Source organism: Chlamydotis macqueenii, chromosome 14, assembly GCF_036417535.1.
Source record: "Chlamydotis macqueenii isolate bChlMac1 chromosome 14, bChlMac1.mat, whole genome shotgun sequence".
NCBI classification, from domain to species: Eukaryota; Metazoa; Chordata; class Aves; order Otidiformes; family Otididae; genus Chlamydotis; species Chlamydotis macqueenii.
The window spans coordinates 11,163,507-11,182,460 of record NC_141569.1 but is presented as its reverse complement, the minus strand read 5'-3'; the positions used below and the strand labels follow the sequence as shown (position 1 = coordinate 11,182,460).

The following is an 18,954-nucleotide window of genomic DNA, read 5'->3' as shown; positions in this document are numbered from 1 at the left end:
GGGGCGCCGCCGTGCCCGTCCCCGGCAGGCAGGCGCATGCGGTGATTGGCCGAGACGTCCACCGGCTCCGCCCCCCTCGGTCCTATATAAGGCGGGGCCGGGCCGGGCGGGGGCGGTGTCCGAGTTCGAGTCTCGCATCCGCCCGCTCCGTTCCGTTCCGTTCCGTTCCCCTCTGCGGCGCCACCCGCTCGGCCCCGCTCCACCGGGGGCCCGGTCGGTCGCGGGTGAGTGAGTGCGGGAGGGCCGGGGTCTCCATCATCTGCCGGAGGGGCGGGGGCACAAGGGGATGTAGGGCTGGGGCCTGGGTCGGGGGGAAGGCGGTCGGGCCCGTGTGGAGCGGGGTCGTGGTCTCCGTGGGGCAGGGCTGGACCTAGGGCTGGAGTCGCCGTGGGGCAAGGCTGGGAGTTCCATGGGTCGGGGTCGGCGTCCCCTATAGGGAGGGGGATGGGGAGGGCGGTCCGGGGGTCCCCGGAGGGCAGGACGTGGAGCCGGGCGCGGGGGCCCCCGTGGCCACTCCGGTCCCGGCGCCTCGCTGGGGCTTACGCGGCTGCCGGGAATGCCTGACACGCAGCCTTCTCCCGGCCCTGCCGAGCGGGGAGCGGGCAGCGGGACGGTGTCGTCTTACACGCCTTATATAGCCCGCACCGGCCCGGGGAGCGCGGGGGCACGCTGGCCCCCGGCCCTGCCGCCTCCGGCCGGGAGCCCGCCATCCCGTGCGAGGGGTGGAGGTGGCCCCGTCCCTGTCCCCCGGAGCTGGCAGCGGCGGGGGGAAGGTCCTGGGGGGCTTCGCGGGGGCCTGGTGGCTCCTTCCAGGTGAGGGGTGGCCAGGGCTGGCCGCTCTGCCCGGAGCCTTGGCCGGCTGACAGCTGTCAGCGCGGCCCGGGCAGCGCCGGGATTCCGTCCCCGCCGAAGCCCCGCTCCCCGTGCAGAGGTGGGCTCGCTCCCGGGTGGCATCTGCTCGGCCGGCTGCCGGAGCGCCAGCCCAGCCGCTCTGCCAGGCGCCTCGGGTGGCATCACGCATCTCCGGCACTGCTGCCGCTAATTCACCCGGCAAAAACGCTGCTGGTTCCCATCCTTCTGTACCTGCCGCCGCTTCTCCCTGGGCTGAAGCGATGTCGGCTTTCGGCAGCCTGAGTTTCTAGGGTGCTGCAAGGGAGACCACGTCCTGGATTTGGGAGAGGGGGAGCGGAGCCTGCGGGCGCTCTGCTGTGGGTGGCAGCAGGGCTGTACCTGGTTTCCTGACGCTACCCGGCGTTAGCCTGGGCCCCTCGCCTCCAACACTGCTGGAGGAGACGCTGATAGATTTGGGGTGTGTCTCTAACCACAGTGTAGGACGGTCAGGGTGGAGTTACTGCTGGAAATGTGACCTGTCTCCTCCTGCCCTGTCCTGCCAGGCGCCAGGCCCCCTCCTCCCTTGCTCTCCCTGGGTTGTTCCCGTGTGCCGTAACACCAGGATCGTATCCTCTTCCCTTGCAGAGATGGGTGACATGGAGTCCTACAAGGTGATGCTGAACGGGCCGGCACCCTGGGGCTTCAGGCTGCAGGGAGGGAAGGATTTCAGCATGCCACTCTCCATCTCCAGGGTAAGAGAAGCTGGTGATACCCATCCTTCCTCCTACCTCTGAGGGTGGGAGGCCGTGATGGCTGCGTTCAGGTGGCTGAGGCAGAGCTGTATGGGGGATGCAGAAGAGCCAGGACCCTGAGAGCGCTGCATCCTGCCCTGTGTGGCCTCCTCGGTGCCTTATCAGCTGCAGCGCGGCACAGGGGTGTTCCGGGCAGAGGGCCGCAGGAAAGATGTGAAATGCTGCACGGCCTCTGCAGAGTCATTCTGGCTGCTGGGGGGGGCAGGGGAGGCCCCTTCCGGAGCATGCCCACTGCAGGGGGAGGGGAACCGCTCTCACCAGCTCCGAGCTGTGGGGCCAGCTTCCCAGTCTACGCCACAACACTGAGCTCACCATGCTGGGACCCAGCTTGTGCCCTTCTGCCCTCCCTCCCACTGCACAGCTCCCAATTCCGTACCTGAGCTGGCTCTGGGATTGGCAGGGAGGGGAAGAAGCCTGTGCTGCCTGTGCTGGGACATGGCTGCCTCCACAAAACCAGCCCGTTTCTCCAGCGTGAGCAAGAGCCGTTGTGCTGCCGGCTGCTCATGGCTGAGGCGCCTGGTGCAAGCCGCTCCCGATGCGATGCTCGCCCAGGCTGGGTCTGTCCCCTGGCTGCTTATGAGTCCCTGTCCCCGGGCGGCCCAGTCCCCCGGGTGGGCGCTGGCCACGGCTCTGGCCACGCAATTGCCTTATAAGCCTTGGAATGTGACTGCATCGCCTGCGTTGCTGACGCTCGGGCAGCTGGCAGGGAGGCTGCTTCTCGAAGGACGGCTTTGCTCGTGGCTGCGTGGGGGCTTGCCCCCGGCACGAGCCTGGCGCTGTGCGCCTGTCTCAGAGGGTGCGGGTCTCCGCAGCACCCCAGCATGGAGCATGGACCCCGAGGGCACTGCATGAGGCTGGAGTCACCAGCGCTGCTGCCCCGGGGCCTGCGGATCTCTGCCGAGCACGCAGAGAGCACACAGACGGCTTCAGCGAGTTTATTCTCTAAAAAATGTTTCTCTTGGCTGCGAGCCAGCACTTAACAAAGGGTCTGGCTGGATGGAGGAGCCTCCCAGGGCCTGGGGCAGGGGCCTCGCGAAGCAATGGCCCCGCTGTGCACCCAGGCCGGTGCTGCCCTCAGGGCTTGGGGCAACCCTGTGTCCTGGGCAGGGCAGGCAGCAGCAGCACGGAGGTTCCCAGGGGATGTAACCCCTGGGGGGGGTTTTCTGATGAGGCTGGGCTTCGTGGCGGTGGGCCCTGTCTGATGGGATGGGGTGATCCTGCGCTGCTCTGCACCCCAGAGGCATCCCCAGCCCAGGAAAGCTCCTTGCTGTCCTTGGCCGCTGCTTGCCGTGAGCAAGGGTGCTGCTGGCAGGGCAGGCTGTCCTGCCAGGCCTGGGGCTGCCGGAGTGGGCTGGAAGAAGGTGTCCTGCCCGGGGTTTGAAGGCTATGGTGGGGTCCTGCTCTGTGGAGCCGGGCAGCACAGCGGGAAAGCAGCACTAGTGTGGCTCTCAGCTCCATCCATCGCTGTGATGCTGCTGGGTCAGCTGCAAGGCTGCTTCGGCTCGGTGGTCACGCACAAGAGGTACCACCTTGGTCCTCTGCGCACGCACCTCTCATGGCAAGGGGCTCTACTGGGGTCCTGACGCCATGGCTAGGCAGGCTGTGAGGCCGTGGTCCTGAGCTGCTTGCGGTGGAGCCAGAGTAAGGGCTGGCGTCCGGGGAGCTGGGTTCTGCGTGGCACGTCCCGGCACCTGCCAGCCAGGGAAGAGGAGAGACGCGGGGTGCTGCAGGTGGGAAGGCGCTGGGGGATGCTGCCTGAGCCCTCGTGCAGGCACTCAACTCCCCTCCGTGGTGGATGCAGCTCTGTCTGGGGTGCCTGAGCCCTGGACAGGGGTGGCTGGTGGGCACCTCGCTGGATGTGGTGACAGTGGCACGGGGAACAAAGGCCTGGCTGGGTGGAGAAGGGAGGAAGGAAGCCCTGGTTAGCGGGGCCAGGAGGGAAGCGGGAGTGCTGGCACTGCCACGGCTCCCGGCTGAGCTGGCACCTGCCGAAGGGGTTTCCTGGCGTGCCAGCACAGAGAGGGAAGGGGAGCGCGGCGGTGCTGGCTGGGCTGGGTGCGGCTGCGTGATGCAGCCTGCCGCCCTCTCCCCTTCCCGGGCAGCCGTGTGAAAATCTCTCCCGGCTCCTGCTCCTGCCTCCAAGCCCACGCAGCTGCCCCGTGCCTTCCCCAGCCCTGCAGGGCAGCAAGCCGGGGCTTGCAGTGGTGTGGCCGGGAGCTGGCTGGTGCCACTTGCTGCCCAGGGCACCCTCCTGTGCCGGGCAGGAGGAGCGGGCGCTGGGCAGCGCAGGGGCATGGGACAGGGTACCCATGTCCCACCGGGGACAGCAGCGGGATGCAGGTGGAGCTGGGTCACATCCAGCCCGGGTGTGGGGTTTGGCATCACGTGGAGGGCCGGTGCTGGTGTGGGGAAGAGGAGCACAGCTCTGGGGTGGGCTGGGCCCTGTGCACAGGCAAGGAGGAGCCGGAGCTCCGCGGCAGGGATTTTTCAGCCCTCTGACGGAGCTAGGAATCTGGCTCGCTCCTTTTATGTTCATGTCGAACAGGACTTGAGGAAATACTTGGTCTGGGTCCAAGCGCCTCGAGTTCTTCTGTGCTGGAGGAGCAGGAATGGCTGCAGCCTGCCCACGTTTGTCTGTCTGTGTGTCTGTCTGTCGATGCCTGAGAGCTGCATGCGATGCTCAGGGCCCTGCTCGCCTTCGGCTGTGCCTCCCGGCGGGAGGGGAGGGCAGCCTCTGCTTCCCGGCCCAGGGCTGACACAGAGCCGTGCCATAGAGCCACGCCGGGGCAAGGCGCATCCCAGTACTGTGGCCATGCAGGGGAACCCATGGCCGTGCTCCCCGCTGCCCCGGCGGGGCAACGGCTTGGGGAACGGCTTAGGTGGGGGGGTGTGTCTCCCTGACACAGGGGGCTCCCGCTCCTCTGCGGGGATGAGGTAACGTCTGTGCCTGCCGGCACCGGGAGGGGAACAGGACGGGAGCGTGGGCGGCTGTGGGGAGCGCCCGGGGGTGCCTCCCCTGTCCCCCCGCTTGCACCCAGGCGAAGGGCTGGAAATGCCTGTGGTTCACAGCGAGATGTGGGCTGCCCGACAGGCCCTGACTCACTGCACTCCCTTCCTTCCCCGAGTCCAGGGGGGGCTGCTCCAAGGGGCGGCTGGGCCTCCTGCCGAGGCTGAGCCAGCGCCGCCTCCACCATTTGGTGTCATGGGGACAGGGCCTTGGGGTGCTTGGCATGGACCCCAGCCGTGCCAGAGGGCAGGGGCTGGGCAGTGCCATGGGGTAGTGCTGAGCTCTCCGCTGCTGTGGAGGGAAAGAGGCTGCTCTGGGATAATGTACTGGGAAACAGGGGGTGCTCTGGGGGCCCTTACCTCCCTCTGGGTCAGGTCTGTGTGGTGCCCTGTGCCGGGCTGGACCTTGCATGAGGGAGCCTGGCCCTGGCAGACCCCTGCCCTTGTGGGGACGAGGCCGTCCCTCCACTTCTGAATTGCTGCTCAGCCAGCCCGGCTCTTCCTGACTCTGTCTCTCCTGCAGCTGACGCCCGGCGGGAAGGCGGCCCAGGCCGGAGTGGGAGTGGGCGACTGGGTGCTGTACATCGACGGGGACAGCACCGGCTCCATGACGCACATCGAGGCCCAGAACAGGATCCGTGCCTGCGGGGACAGGCTCTGCCTCACCCTGAGCAGGTAGGATCCGTGGGTCCTGCAAACCTGGGGTCCTGGCACGGCCAGAGCAGAGCCGAGGCCCTCTGCCTAGTGCTGTCTCCCAGCATCACGGTTTCCCAGCATCGCTGCTCCCTGCTCGGAGCCTGGCAGCCCCTGGCTGGGTCCAAGGCTCTGTTTGGCTGGGTGTGGCTTAGCCTGGCTGCTGGCCCTCACCTGTGAGCCGTGGGGCAGTGCCAGCTGGCCGTGGCTCCCCTCGGGTGGGTGCTGCGTCCCTGGGGTACCAGTGGGGTGGTTCCAGCACCCACCCGGCTGTCTCCTCTCTTGCAGAGCCCAGAACCACCTGGGGAAGCCGCAGAAGGTACGTGTTGCTCCTGATGCTGCAGCAGCAGCTCAGCCTTGTCTCAGGGAGGGGAAATCTTTGAGCGTTGACGGACTAATGGACTTTGCTCCTGGGGCCCACAGGCTTCTGGGGGACCGTGGTGTGTTTGGAGGGCTGGAAAACTCCTCGCTGGAGGAGCAGCTCTGACCCCCGGCACCACAGGGGGCATCCCCCTGGCTGCCGCCTGCCTGTGCCCCCGCCAGTGCCGGCTGTGGGCAGGGGTGCAGAGGGGCTGATGCAAGGGAGGAGGCTGGGCAAGCGCAGCACAGGCTCGGGGCCCCATGTTTGCTGGCGCTGGGGAGTGCCCGGGAGGGAGGCAGGGCTGGGGACAGTGGCTCCTGAACGGGAGCCAGCTGCATGCGTTCAGCTTCGTGCTGTGGGATGGTTACGATCGACATGTCTGCATGCGTCGCCCCACCACGGGCAGCAGCGAGCGTCCAGGGCACTTACTAATCCTCCAGCGACCCTCGGGCTGGGCTTGTGACCTGCTGTGGCTGGACTGGTGTCCTGCAGAGAGAGGTGCCAGCCTGGCAGAGCCCGGTGCCTCAGGCGCACGTGCTGTCTGGCTTTCCTACCTGGCTGCCTGCTGCGCTGCCTGGCCCGGGGCTGCCCCTTGCATGCTGCTTGACGTGTGAGCCCGTGTCTGTGTGTTTTGTCTCGCTCAGGACTCACTCCCCTGCTCTGAACCCCTGAAATATAACTTCGCTCCCAGCACCGCCCTCAACAAAACAGCTCGGCCCTTCGGGGCCGGCTCGCCTCCGAACCCACGGCCTGGGCTGGTGACGAAACCTGTGACGTACGCGCCCCTGGCGCCCGCCTGCACCCCCCAGCACAATGGGTATGTTGCTGTCCGTCCTGCTCCCCGAAGATCGGGGGGAGCCTGCTCCCCAGCCCTGCTGCGCCTTGCATGCCAGGCACCCATGGGTGGGAGTGGGCTGTGGCGCCCGTGTTGGGATCCCCTGATGGCTGGTGCTGAGGTGACACAACAGGACAGTCACATGTGGGGCCATGTGGCCACACACATGCCAGTCCCTTGCTCAGGGATGTGTCAGCCTGTGGGGAGTCCTGTGGCGCACGGCATGGCGGTCGTAGCAGGACACTCGCTGGCATCTGCGGCAGCAGGGAAGCGGTGGCTGCGTTGTGGCCACCAACCAGCACCTGACCGGGGACGTCCTGCTGCTCCCCGGCTGCCGGGACGGGCTGGGCAAAGGGAAGCCCTTGAGCCCTGCTCAGCGCCATCCTCGCCCTGCTCACAGGGAAGGAGCTCCGGTCTCTGCAGGCAGCTCACCCAGCTGCTGGTCCCTGCCCGTCCTGCCAAGAGCTGCCGTGATGCCCTGAGGCTGGGTGGTGGGGGGACGTGGCCTTGGCTACCTGAGCGCCCAGGCCTGTTTTGGGGGGCTGAGGGAGGCATGGTCTGGTGTGTTGGTGTCTGCTGCTGCTGCCCAGTGTGCTCCCAGCCCTGGGTGAGCTGGTCTTGAGTCTCAGGGGTAGGGGGACTGGTGCAGGCCATAGGTGAGCTCTGGAAGCTTCTTGGGTGCTGTGGGTCTAATTTCACCTTCCTTTTTCTTTCTTTCTCTCCTCCCTTTCTCTTTCCCTCTCCCCTACAGGTGCTGAGCCTTGACAAGTCAGTAAGCCTTCTGCCTGTTCTCTCTCTCCTCCCTGCATGCCTCTTCCCTGCTAGTGCCCCGTTTGCGACCCGGGAATGGGCGGCGTGCGTGGCTCTGCCCACCTGGCAGCGAGCTGTCCTGAGCCTGAAGGGCGAGCGCTGCCTCTCTCTGTCAGCTGCTGGGGCCCTGGGTGTCCTCGTGTGTGGTCCCTTCCCTCTTCCCCGAGATGCGGCTCGGCTGAGTGATGGCTCCCGGGCTGTGCCGGGCACGGGTGACGCTGCCATTGACCCTGCAAGTGTTCACTGGGCTCTCGCGCAGCTCCCCTGCCAGTGATTTTTGACCTTGGCTTATTCTTACCCTGTCCTTTCCCCTCATGGCCCTGGGGCCAGTTCCAAACTGCCAGGGATGGACGGTCAGTCCGAGCCAGCCCTTAATGGGCCCTCCCTATGCGAAGGAGGAGTGGGGGGGGGTGGGGAGGAAGGCAGCATGTGCTGTCTCATGTACTGGTGTGCCGTGGTCTGTGCCGGAGGAGGTGTGAGGCAGACGCAGGGAGGTGATGCTGAGGGTTGTGTCAGATTTGACAGAGGCTGCTGTCACTCACAGGCAGCCCCCGCAGCCGCTGGAGACTCCCAGCACCCCTGTGTACGACCCTGTGAAGTTGCGTCTGATAGAGGATGCTGAGGACTGGCAGCCCCGCGCTGGGACCACCCAGTCCCGCTCCTTCCAGAAGCTGGCCCGGCTGGTGGGCACAGACGGCAGTAAGTTCCCGCAGGGCTCGGCCCAGCCTTGGCTGGCTGCTTTGTCGGAGCAGCTGGAGCTGGATAAAGGCTGCGATGTGTCGTGGCACTGGAGCTTTGGTTTTGGCCCTGTGTGGCCCCTCGGGGGAGGCTGAGCCGTCGGGAGCTGCCCGGGGCTGCGCGTGGGCTCGTGGTGGAGCCGCTGGTTGGGGTCGTGCTCTGCCCCGTGGCCGGGCAGGGCTGAGTGTCAGGGCAGGAGGGCACTGGGAGGAGAGGTTGGTTTTCCTTCCTTGCCTTTCCCTTTCTGTGGTCCCTGGGCCTTGGTTGCCCCAGACTGACTCTGTCTCCTCCTTTCTGTCCTGCTGTGCTCAGTGGAGGACCGTGAAGATGAGCTTGTTAAAAAGCCCAGGTAAGGGGAGCGTGTGCCAGGGAGGCAGCAGGAGCCATGAGACTGCACATCTCGGAGCTCAGCCCACCCAGCTGGTTCACCCTCCTGCTCACTGCTTGCGGTGACTCCGGGGAGGATCTTTGCCCTGCTTACTCTGACTACTTTTCCTCCTGCTTCTCCCTCTGTCCTCTCCCCAGAGCCGAGCTGTTGGTGGAGCCGCAGAGCCCACCCTGCCCTCACCCTGCAGTGGGCACCGCCAGCGCTCAGCCACTGCTCTGACCCTCAGGAGGGTCCTGCCCAGGCACCCGCCTGCCAGACAGGCTGTCCCCAGCCGGGGTGTCCCTGTGCTACGTGTGCTGGGCAGGACCTGCTGGGCACTGCTGACACAGAAGCTGAGCTGCACCGTTGCTTCTTGAGCAAATGGGATTTGGAGGAGGCTGGTGGGACTGGCAGCATCTTGCTGGGGGTGCTGGGAGGTGCTGGGCAGTGCCTGGACGTGAGGCATCATGTCCTGTGAGCCAGGGCAGCCGGGCAGAGCTGGGTGAGTGTCACTGGCTTCTCCGCGGAGCTGGAGGGGCGTACAAGGCGGGTGCACAGAGCCATGTATCAAACACTGACTGTTGTGCTGCCATTTTTCTGATGCCACAGGGATGCCCGTGGGTCTGGCTGGGGCACGGGGGAGCAACGGTGAGTGCTGGGGTCTGGCGAGAGGGTTGGCGTGTACAAGGGCACGTTTGGAAGCACTGTCCTGTGCCAAAGCAGGGTCCGCGCAGGGTGCTGGTTGAGCGACTGCCCTCTGTCACTCACAGGCAGCCCCGGCCGCCGCAGGAGCCTCCCAGCACCCCTGTGTGTGACCCTGTGAAGCTGCGTCTGATAGAGGATGCTGAGGACTGGCAGCCCCGTGCCGGGACCACCCAGTCCCGCTCCTTCCAGAAGCTGGCCCGGCTGGTGGGCGCAGACAGCAGTAAGTTCCCTCAGGGCTCGGCGCTGCCTGGCTGCCCGGGGTGCCCAGTTTTGCCGGAGCAGCTGGAGCTGGATAAAGGCTGCGATGTGTCGTGGCACTGGAGCTTTGGTTTTGGCCCTGTGTGGCTCCTTGGGGGAGGCTGAGCCGTCGGGAGCTGCCCGGGGCTGTGTGTGGGCTCGTGGTGGAGCCGCTGGTTGGGGCCATGCTCTGTCCCATGGCCGGGCAGGGCTGTGTGGCAGGAGGAGAGGTCGGTTTCCCTTTCCCCTCCTTTCCCCCTCTTTCCCTTCCCACTGTCCCTGGGCCTCGGATGCCCCACACTGACTCTGTCTCCTCCTTTCTCTCCCGCTGCGCTCAGTGGAGGACCGTGAGGATGAGCTTGTTAAAATGCCCAGGTAAGGGGCGAGGGTGCAGAGGGCAGGAGCTGTATGCAGGGCTGCATGTTCCAGGCAGGAGTCTGGGCACTACGGGCACTGAGCTGGAGAGGCTGAGCTGCACCGTGGCCTCTCGGCCATATGGGGACTGGAGGAGGCTGGTGGCACTGGGAAAACCTAGCTTAGGGGTGTTGGGAGGGGCAGGGCAACATCTACACCTGGGGCACACTGTCCCATAAGCCTGGCGTGGGTCATGGGGCTGCTGGGCAGAGCTGGGCGAGTGTCACTGGCTTCTTCGTGGGGCTGGGGGCGCGTGCGGGAGGGATGCACCGAGCTACGTATCAAACACTGACTGTTGTGCCGCCGTTTTTTCAATGCCACAGGGATGGCTGTGTGTCCACCTGGGGCACAGGGGAGCAGTGGTGAGTGTCAGGGTCTGGCAAGAGGGTGTCGACGTGTGTGAGGCCACCTTTGAAGGCATTGCCCTGTGCGGCGATGCAGGGCCGGGGCCACACTTGGTGCTGGCTGAGCGCCTGCCCTCTGTCACTCGCAGGCAGCCCCCGCAGGCATCAGAGCCCCCCAGCACCCCTGTGTGCGACCCCGGGAAGCTGCGTCTGATAGAGGATGCTGAGGACTGGCAGCCCCGCACCGGGACCACCCAGTCCCGCTCCTTCCAGAAGCTGGCCCGGCTGGTGGGCACAGATGGCAGTAAGTTCCCTCAGGGCTCGGCGCTGCCTGGCTGCCCGGGGTGCCCGGCTTTTCGGAGTACTTGGAGCTCAGTTGAGGCCATGGGGTGATGTGTCAATGGGGGCTTGGTTTTGGCCCTGTGTGGCCCCTCAGGGGAGGCTGAGCCGTCGGGATCTGCCCGGGGCTGTGCGTGGGCTCGTGGTGGAGCTGCTGGGCTCGCGTCTGCGGGATGTCGGGGAAGGCGGATGGTGGGAGGAGAGGTCGGTTTTCCTTTCTTTCCCTTCATGCTGTCCCTGGGCCTTGGTTGCTGCAGACTGACTCTGTCTCCTTCTTTCTCTCCTGCTGCGCTCAGTGGAGGACCGTGAGGATGTGTTTGTTAAAAAGCCCAGGTAAGGGGTGAGGGTGCAGCAGCAGGAGCCATGGATCTGCATGTCCCAGGGCTGGACTCTGAGCATGGCCAGCACTGAGCTGGGGAGACTGAGCGGTGCTGTGGCCTCTCAGGCGAATGGGGACTGGAGGCAGCTGGGAAAACCTGTTTTAGGGGTGTTGTGATGTTCTGTGCAACACCTGTGCCTGGGGTAGGATGTTCCATGAGCCTGGCCGGGGCCTGTGGGGTGGCTGGGCAGAGCTGGGTGAGTGCCACCAGCTGGTTCACTCTCGTGCTGCTGCTTGCAGTGACTCTGGGGAAGCTCTTTGGCCTGTCGCTCTTTCTTCTCTCCTCTTCTCTCCTGCCTCCTCCTCCATCCTCTTGTTCCCTCTCTGTCCTCTCGCTCTTCCCAGGGCTGAGCTGTTGGTGGAGCCACAGAGCCCACCCTGCCCTCACCCTGTGAAGGGCACAGCCCGTCACCTCGGGAGGGTCCTGCCCGGGCACCCGCCTGTTAGGCAGACTGTTACCAACCGGGGTGTCCTTACGGTGCCTTGTCCCCGTGCCGGGCAGGACCCGCTGGGCACTGCTGGCACCGAGCTGGGGAGGCCGAGTTGCAGCGAGGTGTCCTGGCCACAGTGGGAAGGGGCAGCTGGTGGCACTGGCAGCACGTGGCTTTGGGGTGTTGGGAGGTGCTGGGGAGCGCCTGAACCAGGAGTGTGATGTCCCGTGGGGCTTTGGAGTGGCTGCAGGGCCGGTTGGGAGTGAACGCTGCTGGCATCTTTGTGGAGCTCGTGCCTTGGTGGGGCTGGGGTGCGCGTGGGAGAGATGCACTGGGTCACATATCAAGCACTGACTGTTGTGCCGCCGTTTTTTCGATGCCACAGGGATGGCCGTGTGTCCAGCTGGGGCACAGGGGAGCAGCGGTGAGTGCTGGGCTCTGGCGAGGCAGTTGACGTGTGTCAGGGAACCTTTGAAAGCGCTGCCCTGCGCCGAAGCAGGGTCCATGCATGGTGCTGGCTGAGCGCCTGCCCTCTGTCACTCGCAGGCAGCCCCCGCAAGCATCAGAGCCCCCCAGCACCCCTGTGTGCGACCCCGGGAAGCTGCGTCTGATAGAGGATGCTGAGGACTGGCAGCCCCGCACCGGGACCACCCAGTCCCGCTCCTTCCAGAAGCTGGCCCGGCTGGTGGGCACAGACGGCAGTAAGTTCCCTCAGGGCTCGGCGCTGCCTGGCTGCCCGGAGTTCCTGGACTTTGCCGGGGTAGCCAGAACGTGGTAGAAGCTGTGTGGTTGATGTGTCAACAGGGCTTAATTTTGTCCCTGTGTGTCCCCTCAGGGGAGGCTGAGCTGGCGGGATCTGCCCGGGGCTGTGCGTGGGATGGGACCATGCACGGGCGTGTGGTGGTGCGGCTGGAGTGGGAGCGTGCTTTGCCCTGCAGCTGGGCAGGAGTGGTTTCTGGCCGGGCGTTGGGGTGGGAGTTCTGTGGGAGGAGAGGTCGCTTTTCGTCATTTCCCTTGGCTTCCTTCTGTCCCTGGATATCGGTTGCTGCAGACTGACTCTGTCTTCTCCTTTCTCTCCCGCTGCGCTCAGTGGAGGACCGTGAGGATGAGCTTGTTAAAAAGCCCAGGTAAGGGGAGCTGTGCCAGGGCAGCAGCAGGAGCCCGGGGCTCAGCCCACCTGGCTGGTTTGCCCTCGCGCTGGCTGCTTGCAGTGACTCTGGGGAAACTCTTTGCCCTGTTGCTCTTTCTTCTCTCCTCCTCTGTCCTCCTGTTCCCTCTCTGTCCTGTCCCCAGAGCCCGAGCTGTTGGTGGAGCAAAGGAGCCCACCCTGAGCTCGTCCTGTGACGGGCACGGCCAGCGCTGAGCCACTGCTCTGACCGTCACCTTGGGAGGGTCCTGCCCGGGCACCCACTTGCCAGACAGGCTGTCCCCAACCGGGGTGTCCTTACGGTGCCTTGTCCCCGTGCCGGTCAGGACCCGCTGGGCACTGCTGGCACCGAGCTGGGGAGGCCGAGCTGCAGCAAGGTGTCCTGGCCACAGTGGGAAGGGGCAGCTGGTGGCACTGGCAGCACGTGGCTTTGGGGTGTTGGGAGGTGCTGGGGAGCGCCTGAACCAGGAGTGTGATGTCCCGTGGGGCTTTGGAGTGGCTGCAGGGCCGGTTGGGAGTGAACGCTGCTGGCATCTTTGTGGAGCTCGTGCCTTGGTGGGGCTGGGGTGCGCGTGGGAGAGATGCACTGGGTCACATATCAAGCACTGACTGTTGTGCCGCCGTTTTTTCGATGCCACAGGGATGGCCGTGTGTCCAGCTGGGGCACAGGGGAGCAGCGGTGAGTGCTGGGCTCTGGCGAGGCAGTTGACGTGTGTCAGGGAACCTTTGAAAGCGCTGCCCTGCGCCGAAGCAGGGTCCATGCATGGTGCTGGCTGAGCGCCTGCCCTCTGTCACTCACAGGCAGCCCCCGCAGGCATCAGAGCCCCCCAGCACCCCTGTGTGCGACCCCGGGAAGCTGCGTCTGATAGAGGATGCTGAGGACTGGCAGCCCCGCACCGGGACCACCCAGTCCCGCTCCTTCCAGAAGCTGGCCCGGCTGGTGGGCACAGACGGCAGTAAGTTCCCTCAGGGCTCGGCGCTGCCTGGCTGCCCGGGGTGCCCGGCTTTGTCGGGGCACTTGGAGCCCAGTCGAGGCCATGGGGTGATGTGTCAATGGGGGCTTGGTTTTGGCCCTGTGTGGCCCCTCAGGGGAGGCTGAGCTGTCGGGATCTGCCCGGGGCTGTGCGTGGGCTCGTGGTGGAGCCGCTGGTTGGGGTCGTGCTCTGTCCCGTGGCCGGGCAGGGCTGAGCATCAGAGCAGGATGGCACTGGGAGGAGAGGTCTCTTTTCCTTCCTTGCCCTTCCCTTTCTGCTTTCCCTGGGCCTTGGTTCCTGCAGACTGACTCTGTCTCCTCCTTTCTCTCCTTCTGTGCTCAGTAGAGGATGATGATGATGTGTTTGTTAAAAAGCCCAGGTAAGGGGAGTGTGTGCCAGGGCGGCAGCTGGAGGTGTGGGGCTGCCTGCCCCGGCCTGGCCTCTGGGCGCTGCTGGCACTGAGCTGGGAATGCCAAGCTGCACTGTGGTTTCTTGGACACAGCGGGTGGGGGCAGCTGGTGGCGCTGGGAAAACATGGCTGTGGGTGTTGTGATGTTTGGGCAGTACCTGCACCTGGGGCACGACGTCCCATGAGCCTGGCGTGGGGCTGCGGGGCAGCCGGGCAGAGCTGGTGAGTGCCAGGCCCTGTGTGGAGGCAGGGACGGGAGCTGGGGCTGGAGGGGCCGTTCCCTGCCGCGTGCAGCCGGGCAGGTTGTGCACAGCTCCTCTTTGGCCTTCGCCTCTCGGCAATGCCTCCTGCCCTGGCGCCGTGACCGTTGGGTCCCAGCTCTGCCCAGTTTGCTCCTGCCACAAATAAATGCTCCTGTGTTTGTAGCCATCTGCTTCTCGCCTTGCCCTGCAGAGGCACAGGGTCACCGGCTCTCACTCTGTCCCTGTCCCCACTCTCAGGTGGGCCGAGGCACAGGCTTTGCCCATCCCAGGACCAGCCAGCAGGGATGGCAGAGCTCTGCCTGTCCCCAGCTCTGCCAGAGCTGGGGCCCGGGGCTCCCTGCGCCGGGTCAGGTCCAAGCCCCTCTGCACCCCGTTGAGGCTGGGGGTGACCATCATGTCTGAGTGGGCAGCTGGGGTCTGCGTGATCCTGGGGTCAGCCTGGAGCAGCCCAGAGCTGGGTGCGGGGCCCTGACAGCCCTGCACTCCCTCCCACCTCTCCCCAAACCACCATGATGGCCCCCAGATCCTGAGAGTGCAGTGTTTCCGCAGGGCTGGAGGCGCTTGGCTTGATCCCCCATCACCAAACCAGCTACTGGCTGGGCACGGGGGCTTGGCCAGCTCCTGCCTGCTTGCTGGGGTGGGGGGGCCCTGCCTGCATGCACAGGCCTGCTGGGCAGAGGGGGCAAGCGGGGCAGGCTGGGTTAACTGCTTGTTCTGTAGCCAGGTCTCCGTGCTGGACCCGTCCCCGGGAGCAGCGATGAAGACAGAGCCAGGACTGGGTGAGCAAAATGTTTCCTCTGGGCTCAGGGTGAGAGGGACAGGGGTGCTGGGGGACGCTGCTTGCCAAGCTGTGGGTGCTGGGAGGGGGCTGCCGACGGATCGGGAGCACCGTCCTGGAGACTTGCATGTGTGTGCAGCCCCCAGGAGCCCCGCCACCACTCCTGGCCCTGCCAGCCGCCCACCCTGGGCCGTGGACCCCTTGTTCGCTGAGCGCTACGCCCCGGACAAGACGAGCACGGTGGTGAGCAAGCACAGCCAGCCGGCCACGCCGACCCCCATGCAGAACCGCAGCTCCATCGTGCAGGCAGCGCAGCAGGCTCCTGAAGGGCCCGGCCGCACGCCCCTCTGCTACAAGTGCAACAAGGTCATCAGGTGAGCCCTGGCCACCACTGCCGCCAGGCCAGCGTCGTGGGCCCCGGCGTGGCTGATGTGGCTCTGTCCTGCTGCAGGGGACGCTACCTGGTGGCGCTGGGACATTATTACCACCCCGAGGAGTTCACCTGCTGCCAGTGCAGGAAGGTGCTGGATGAAGGTGGCTTTTTCGAGGAGAAAGGCTCCATCTTCTGCCCCAAGTGCTACGACACGCGCTACGCGCCCAGCTGCGCCAAGTGCAAGAAGAAGATCACTGGGGTGAGTGTCCCTCAGCCTGCCCCACTCCTCCTGTCCCTGCTATCCTACAGGTCCCCAGCTCTGTCCCTTCCCATCCTGATCCCATCCCCAGCCATCCCCTGTCCCTTTCTGCCCTGGGAGGGGTTCCCCGTGGCGCAGGGTGGTCCTACCCCCAGTTGACGGCAGTTTCCCTCCAGGAGGTCATGCACGCGCTGAAGATGACCTGGCATGTGCAGTGCTTCACCTGTGCTGCCTGCAAAACTCCCATCCGCAACCGTGCCTTCTACATGGAGGAGGGACAGCCCTACTGCGAGAGAGGTAGGACTCGGGGACCCTACGTGCCACCCTGTGTGGCCCCAGGGCACCGGCCACTGTTGGGGCTCAGCACCTGCCCACAGGGGTGGGGGTTGAGCTGCCCTGTGCTACAGGGCATGGGGAAGGCAGGGACCCCCCCTCTTGCAGCCCTGAGCCCTCCATCCTGGTCCTCCCCGGCCGCTGGGTAGTGACATCGCTCCTGTGTTGCCATGGTGATGATGAGGATGTAGATCAAAGGGGAGTGCTGCATCCTGGGAGATGAGGTTTGCCTCCTCCCTGCCGCCCGGTGGCGGCCAGGGCCACCCTGCACAGCACAGACATCTCACCCGGGTGTCTCGGGCATCGTCCCCGCAGCGCTGGCAGCGAGTTGTCCCCTGTGGGATCCCGGCTGTGCTGCAGCCCTGTTCCCCTGGGATGAGGGGCTGTGGTGCCAGGGGAACGCTGACCTGGGCTCTGCCTCTCCTCACAGACTACGAGAAGATGTTTGGCACCAAGTGCCGCGGCTGCGACTTCAAGATTGATGCTGGGGACCGGTTCCTGGAGGCGCTGGGGTTCAGCTGGCACGACACTTGCTTCGTCTGTGCGGTGAGCCATGTGCCCTCCTCGCCGGCTGCTGGTGGGGGCCGTGGCTCTCCCTGGCAGTCGTGCCCTGCGTGGGGTACACCAGCAGGGTGGGGTCCCGAGGTTTTCCCCACTTGGCTCTGCGCTGGTGGCTCAGGCTCTGAGCCTGCTGCTCCCTGGCATCCATGCGATGCTGGTGCTGAGTCCCAGCTCGTGGTGGGGGACCTGGGGGCTGGTTTAGCCTTCCTAACCTGACCGCCTGCTCTCTCCTCCCCAGATCTGCCAGACCAACCTGGAAGGGAAGACATTCTACTCCAAGAAGGACAAGCCGCTCTGCAAAAGCCACGCTTTCTCCCACGTGTGAGAGGCGGGAGTTCAGCTGTGCCCACGCGTGCCCCTGGCCCTGCATGCTCCTCTCCCCCCACCTCCTGTCCCCAGGGAGCCAGGCTGGGCCCTCACCCCTTCCCCTTGCTCCTGTCTCTTTCCTGGCAGCTCCTGGCCCAGCTTCAGCCAGAGACAATTGCTGGGCCCAGAGCCCCTTATAACTGGGTGGCTTCTTCAGCACCCCTAGCTGGCCCTAGAAGCCCGGGAAGGGGATGCTGCATGGGTCTCCTGCCCCTGAGCCACGCAGCCGTGCCGAGGCTGGAGTCGGAGACGGTCCGGCACAGCAGGGCTGCCCCCTCACTCAGCTGGGGCCTGGCTGCCTGGCAGCTTGGCACCGAGGCAGGGATGCTCTTAGCACGTCCCTGAGCGGGTGAGGATCAGCCCCCCCACCCCAGCCCCCTGCCAAGCTCTCCCCTACCTTCCCCGCTGCGTGCTTAGTGCGTGGGGCTGGAGACCCGGCTCCGCTCCCCTGCCAGGGCCCTGCCCGCGACAACCCCCAGCCACTCTGCAAACTGCTGCGGTGGCTTCCCACCCCGGCTGTGTGCTGGGAGAGGTCTGTGCCTCATGTGCCCCCCACCCCGCTGGCCTGCTGCTCTCCTGGGGCTGGCATATGGCAGCACCCCCGGCCCGGCCGTGCAGGAAGCAGGGCAGTGTGCCAAGCCTGGCCCAGCCGCGGGCCGGCAGCATGCGCTGATGGTCGGCCGGCTGACGGGCTCCCGCAAGGCTCAGGAACAGCTTCCTACCAAAGAGTGCCTGCCACCGCCGTCCCAGGCCTGTAAATGCCTCTCCCAAACCCACACTCTCCGGTCGGGCTGCTGCTGATGTAGCCACGGTGCTTTTAGTGCCTTTAATAAACACTTCTCTGCAAGTGCCGGCTGTCTCAAGGCCTGCGGTTTTGCCGAGCGAGGTGCGGCTGGCTGGGAAGGTCATGCTCAGCCCTCGCCTTGCTCCCCGCCGGGGCCTGACTCAGCTCCCTGCAGCTGTCCAGGGGAAATCTTCACCTCTGATTTCTCCTCCTCTGCCTCTGTCAGCCCAGGCTGGACCCCTCATGTCAGCTGGGTCCTCCTTCCCTCTTGGTAGCAGGCAGGACCGCTAACAGGCGGTCATTAATCCGGGGGGCAAAGCTTCAGCGAGGGGAAATGGGGCTGATGTCCAACCCCGCAGCGAGGTCCCTGCTTACCTGGCAGTGTCCCCGAGTCCCTGCTGTGCCCTGGCCCCGAGTCCTGCACAGAGGACAAGAAGTCATGGGGCACGCGTGGGCCGTGTGCACTGTCTCCGGGCGTGCTCCGGCGCAGAGCAGCCAAGCATTTGCTCATGCGATGCAGCTGCTGTCCCGAAGGACGGGTGCGAGGCAGCACCGGCACCTCCGGCTGGAACAGGCTCGGGGGCAGCGGGTGTGGGGAAGAGCGGCTCCTCCCGCTCTGGCAGCTGGAACGGTCATTAATAATTGCAGCTCTTACCACGATGAGCAATTGTGAGGAAAATTGTCTTGCTAATCTACTGGAAGGTTCTGCTGGTGGCTGCAGGGAGCCAAATGCCTCCCGGCATCACCCGGAGCTGGCCTGTGGCTGCGGTGCCACATCTTCCCGGTGCCAGCTGCCGGAGTGCGGAACCCTGTCAAAGATGGGGAGGGAAAAGTGGGAGAGATGCAGGCAGGCTGGGGCCGGGCTGCACTGGGGCACGTGTAGGCGATGGGATGGTCACACCGAGGAGCAGCAGGACATGGCTACGAAAAGGGACAGAAACAGCTGGTGCCTGCCTGGCAGGGTCAGGCCGAGCAGGGATGTGGTAAGTGCCAGAGCGTGGGTCCCAGCTGCGCAGCCAAGGTCAGGGGAAGTGCAGGGGAAGGTGAGGCGACTGCGGCCTCACGTGAGCAGCCACCTAGCCAGCCCGGGCTCAGCCGGGACAGCAACCGGGGGGCAGGGAAAGGGCAGGGGGAGGCAGCCGTGCGGGACGGAGCCTGCTGGGGTAGCACAGCTCGGGAACAGGTTGTGCCAGCTCAGCCCCGGGGTACCCGGCCTTGGAGCAGGGCCAGGGCAGAGCCACGGTGTCGCAGCCTTGAGTACGGCTGCAAGGCCTTGAGGTGGGTTCAGCCCCTTCTGGTTGGCGCCCTGTTGCCTCTGGTCCATACTGATGACGCCTCTACCACCCAAGGTGTCTCCACGCTTTGTCGAGAACAGCTCTTGCCCACCAGCTCTGCGCACCATGTG

General features: G+C 65.7%; 1 protein-coding gene across 6 annotated transcripts; it reads left to right on the top strand.

Annotated features, from left to right (window-relative positions):
• The first annotated feature begins 153 nt into the window (after positions 1 to 153).
• On the top strand, positions 154 to 17,616 carry PDLIM7 (PDZ and LIM domain 7). Of its 6 annotated transcripts, XM_086758881.1 has the most exons (26): positions 154 to 224; positions 1,477 to 1,583; positions 5,173 to 5,324; positions 5,631 to 5,661; positions 6,395 to 6,520; positions 7,290 to 7,306; positions 7,893 to 8,047; positions 8,399 to 8,435; positions 9,063 to 9,101; positions 9,224 to 9,378; positions 9,734 to 9,770; positions 10,133 to 10,171; positions 10,303 to 10,457; positions 10,789 to 10,825; positions 11,688 to 11,726; positions 11,849 to 12,003; positions 12,393 to 12,429; positions 13,090 to 13,128; positions 13,251 to 13,405; positions 13,766 to 13,802; positions 14,816 to 14,874; positions 15,013 to 15,247; positions 15,325 to 15,505; positions 15,682 to 15,802; positions 16,269 to 16,384; positions 16,638 to 17,616. In XM_086758881.1, the coding sequence occupies exons 2-26, from the start codon at positions 1,479 to 1,481 to the stop codon at positions 16,722 to 16,724; spliced, it is 2,346 nt and encodes a 781-aa protein (XP_086615007.1). In that variant the 5' UTR covers positions 154 to 224; positions 1,477 to 1,478; the 3' UTR covers positions 16,725 to 17,616. The 6 variants fall into 6 exon arrangements, with proteins under 6 accessions (XP_086615007.1, XP_086615002.1, XP_086615003.1 ...); XM_086758876.1 differs by lacking the exons at positions 6,395 to 6,520; positions 11,688 to 11,726; XM_086758877.1 differs by lacking the exons at positions 6,395 to 6,520; positions 10,789 to 10,825; positions 11,688 to 11,726; ... (2 more) ...; positions 13,090 to 13,128; positions 13,251 to 13,405.
• The last annotated feature ends 1,338 nt before the right edge of the window (positions 17,617 to 18,954 follow it).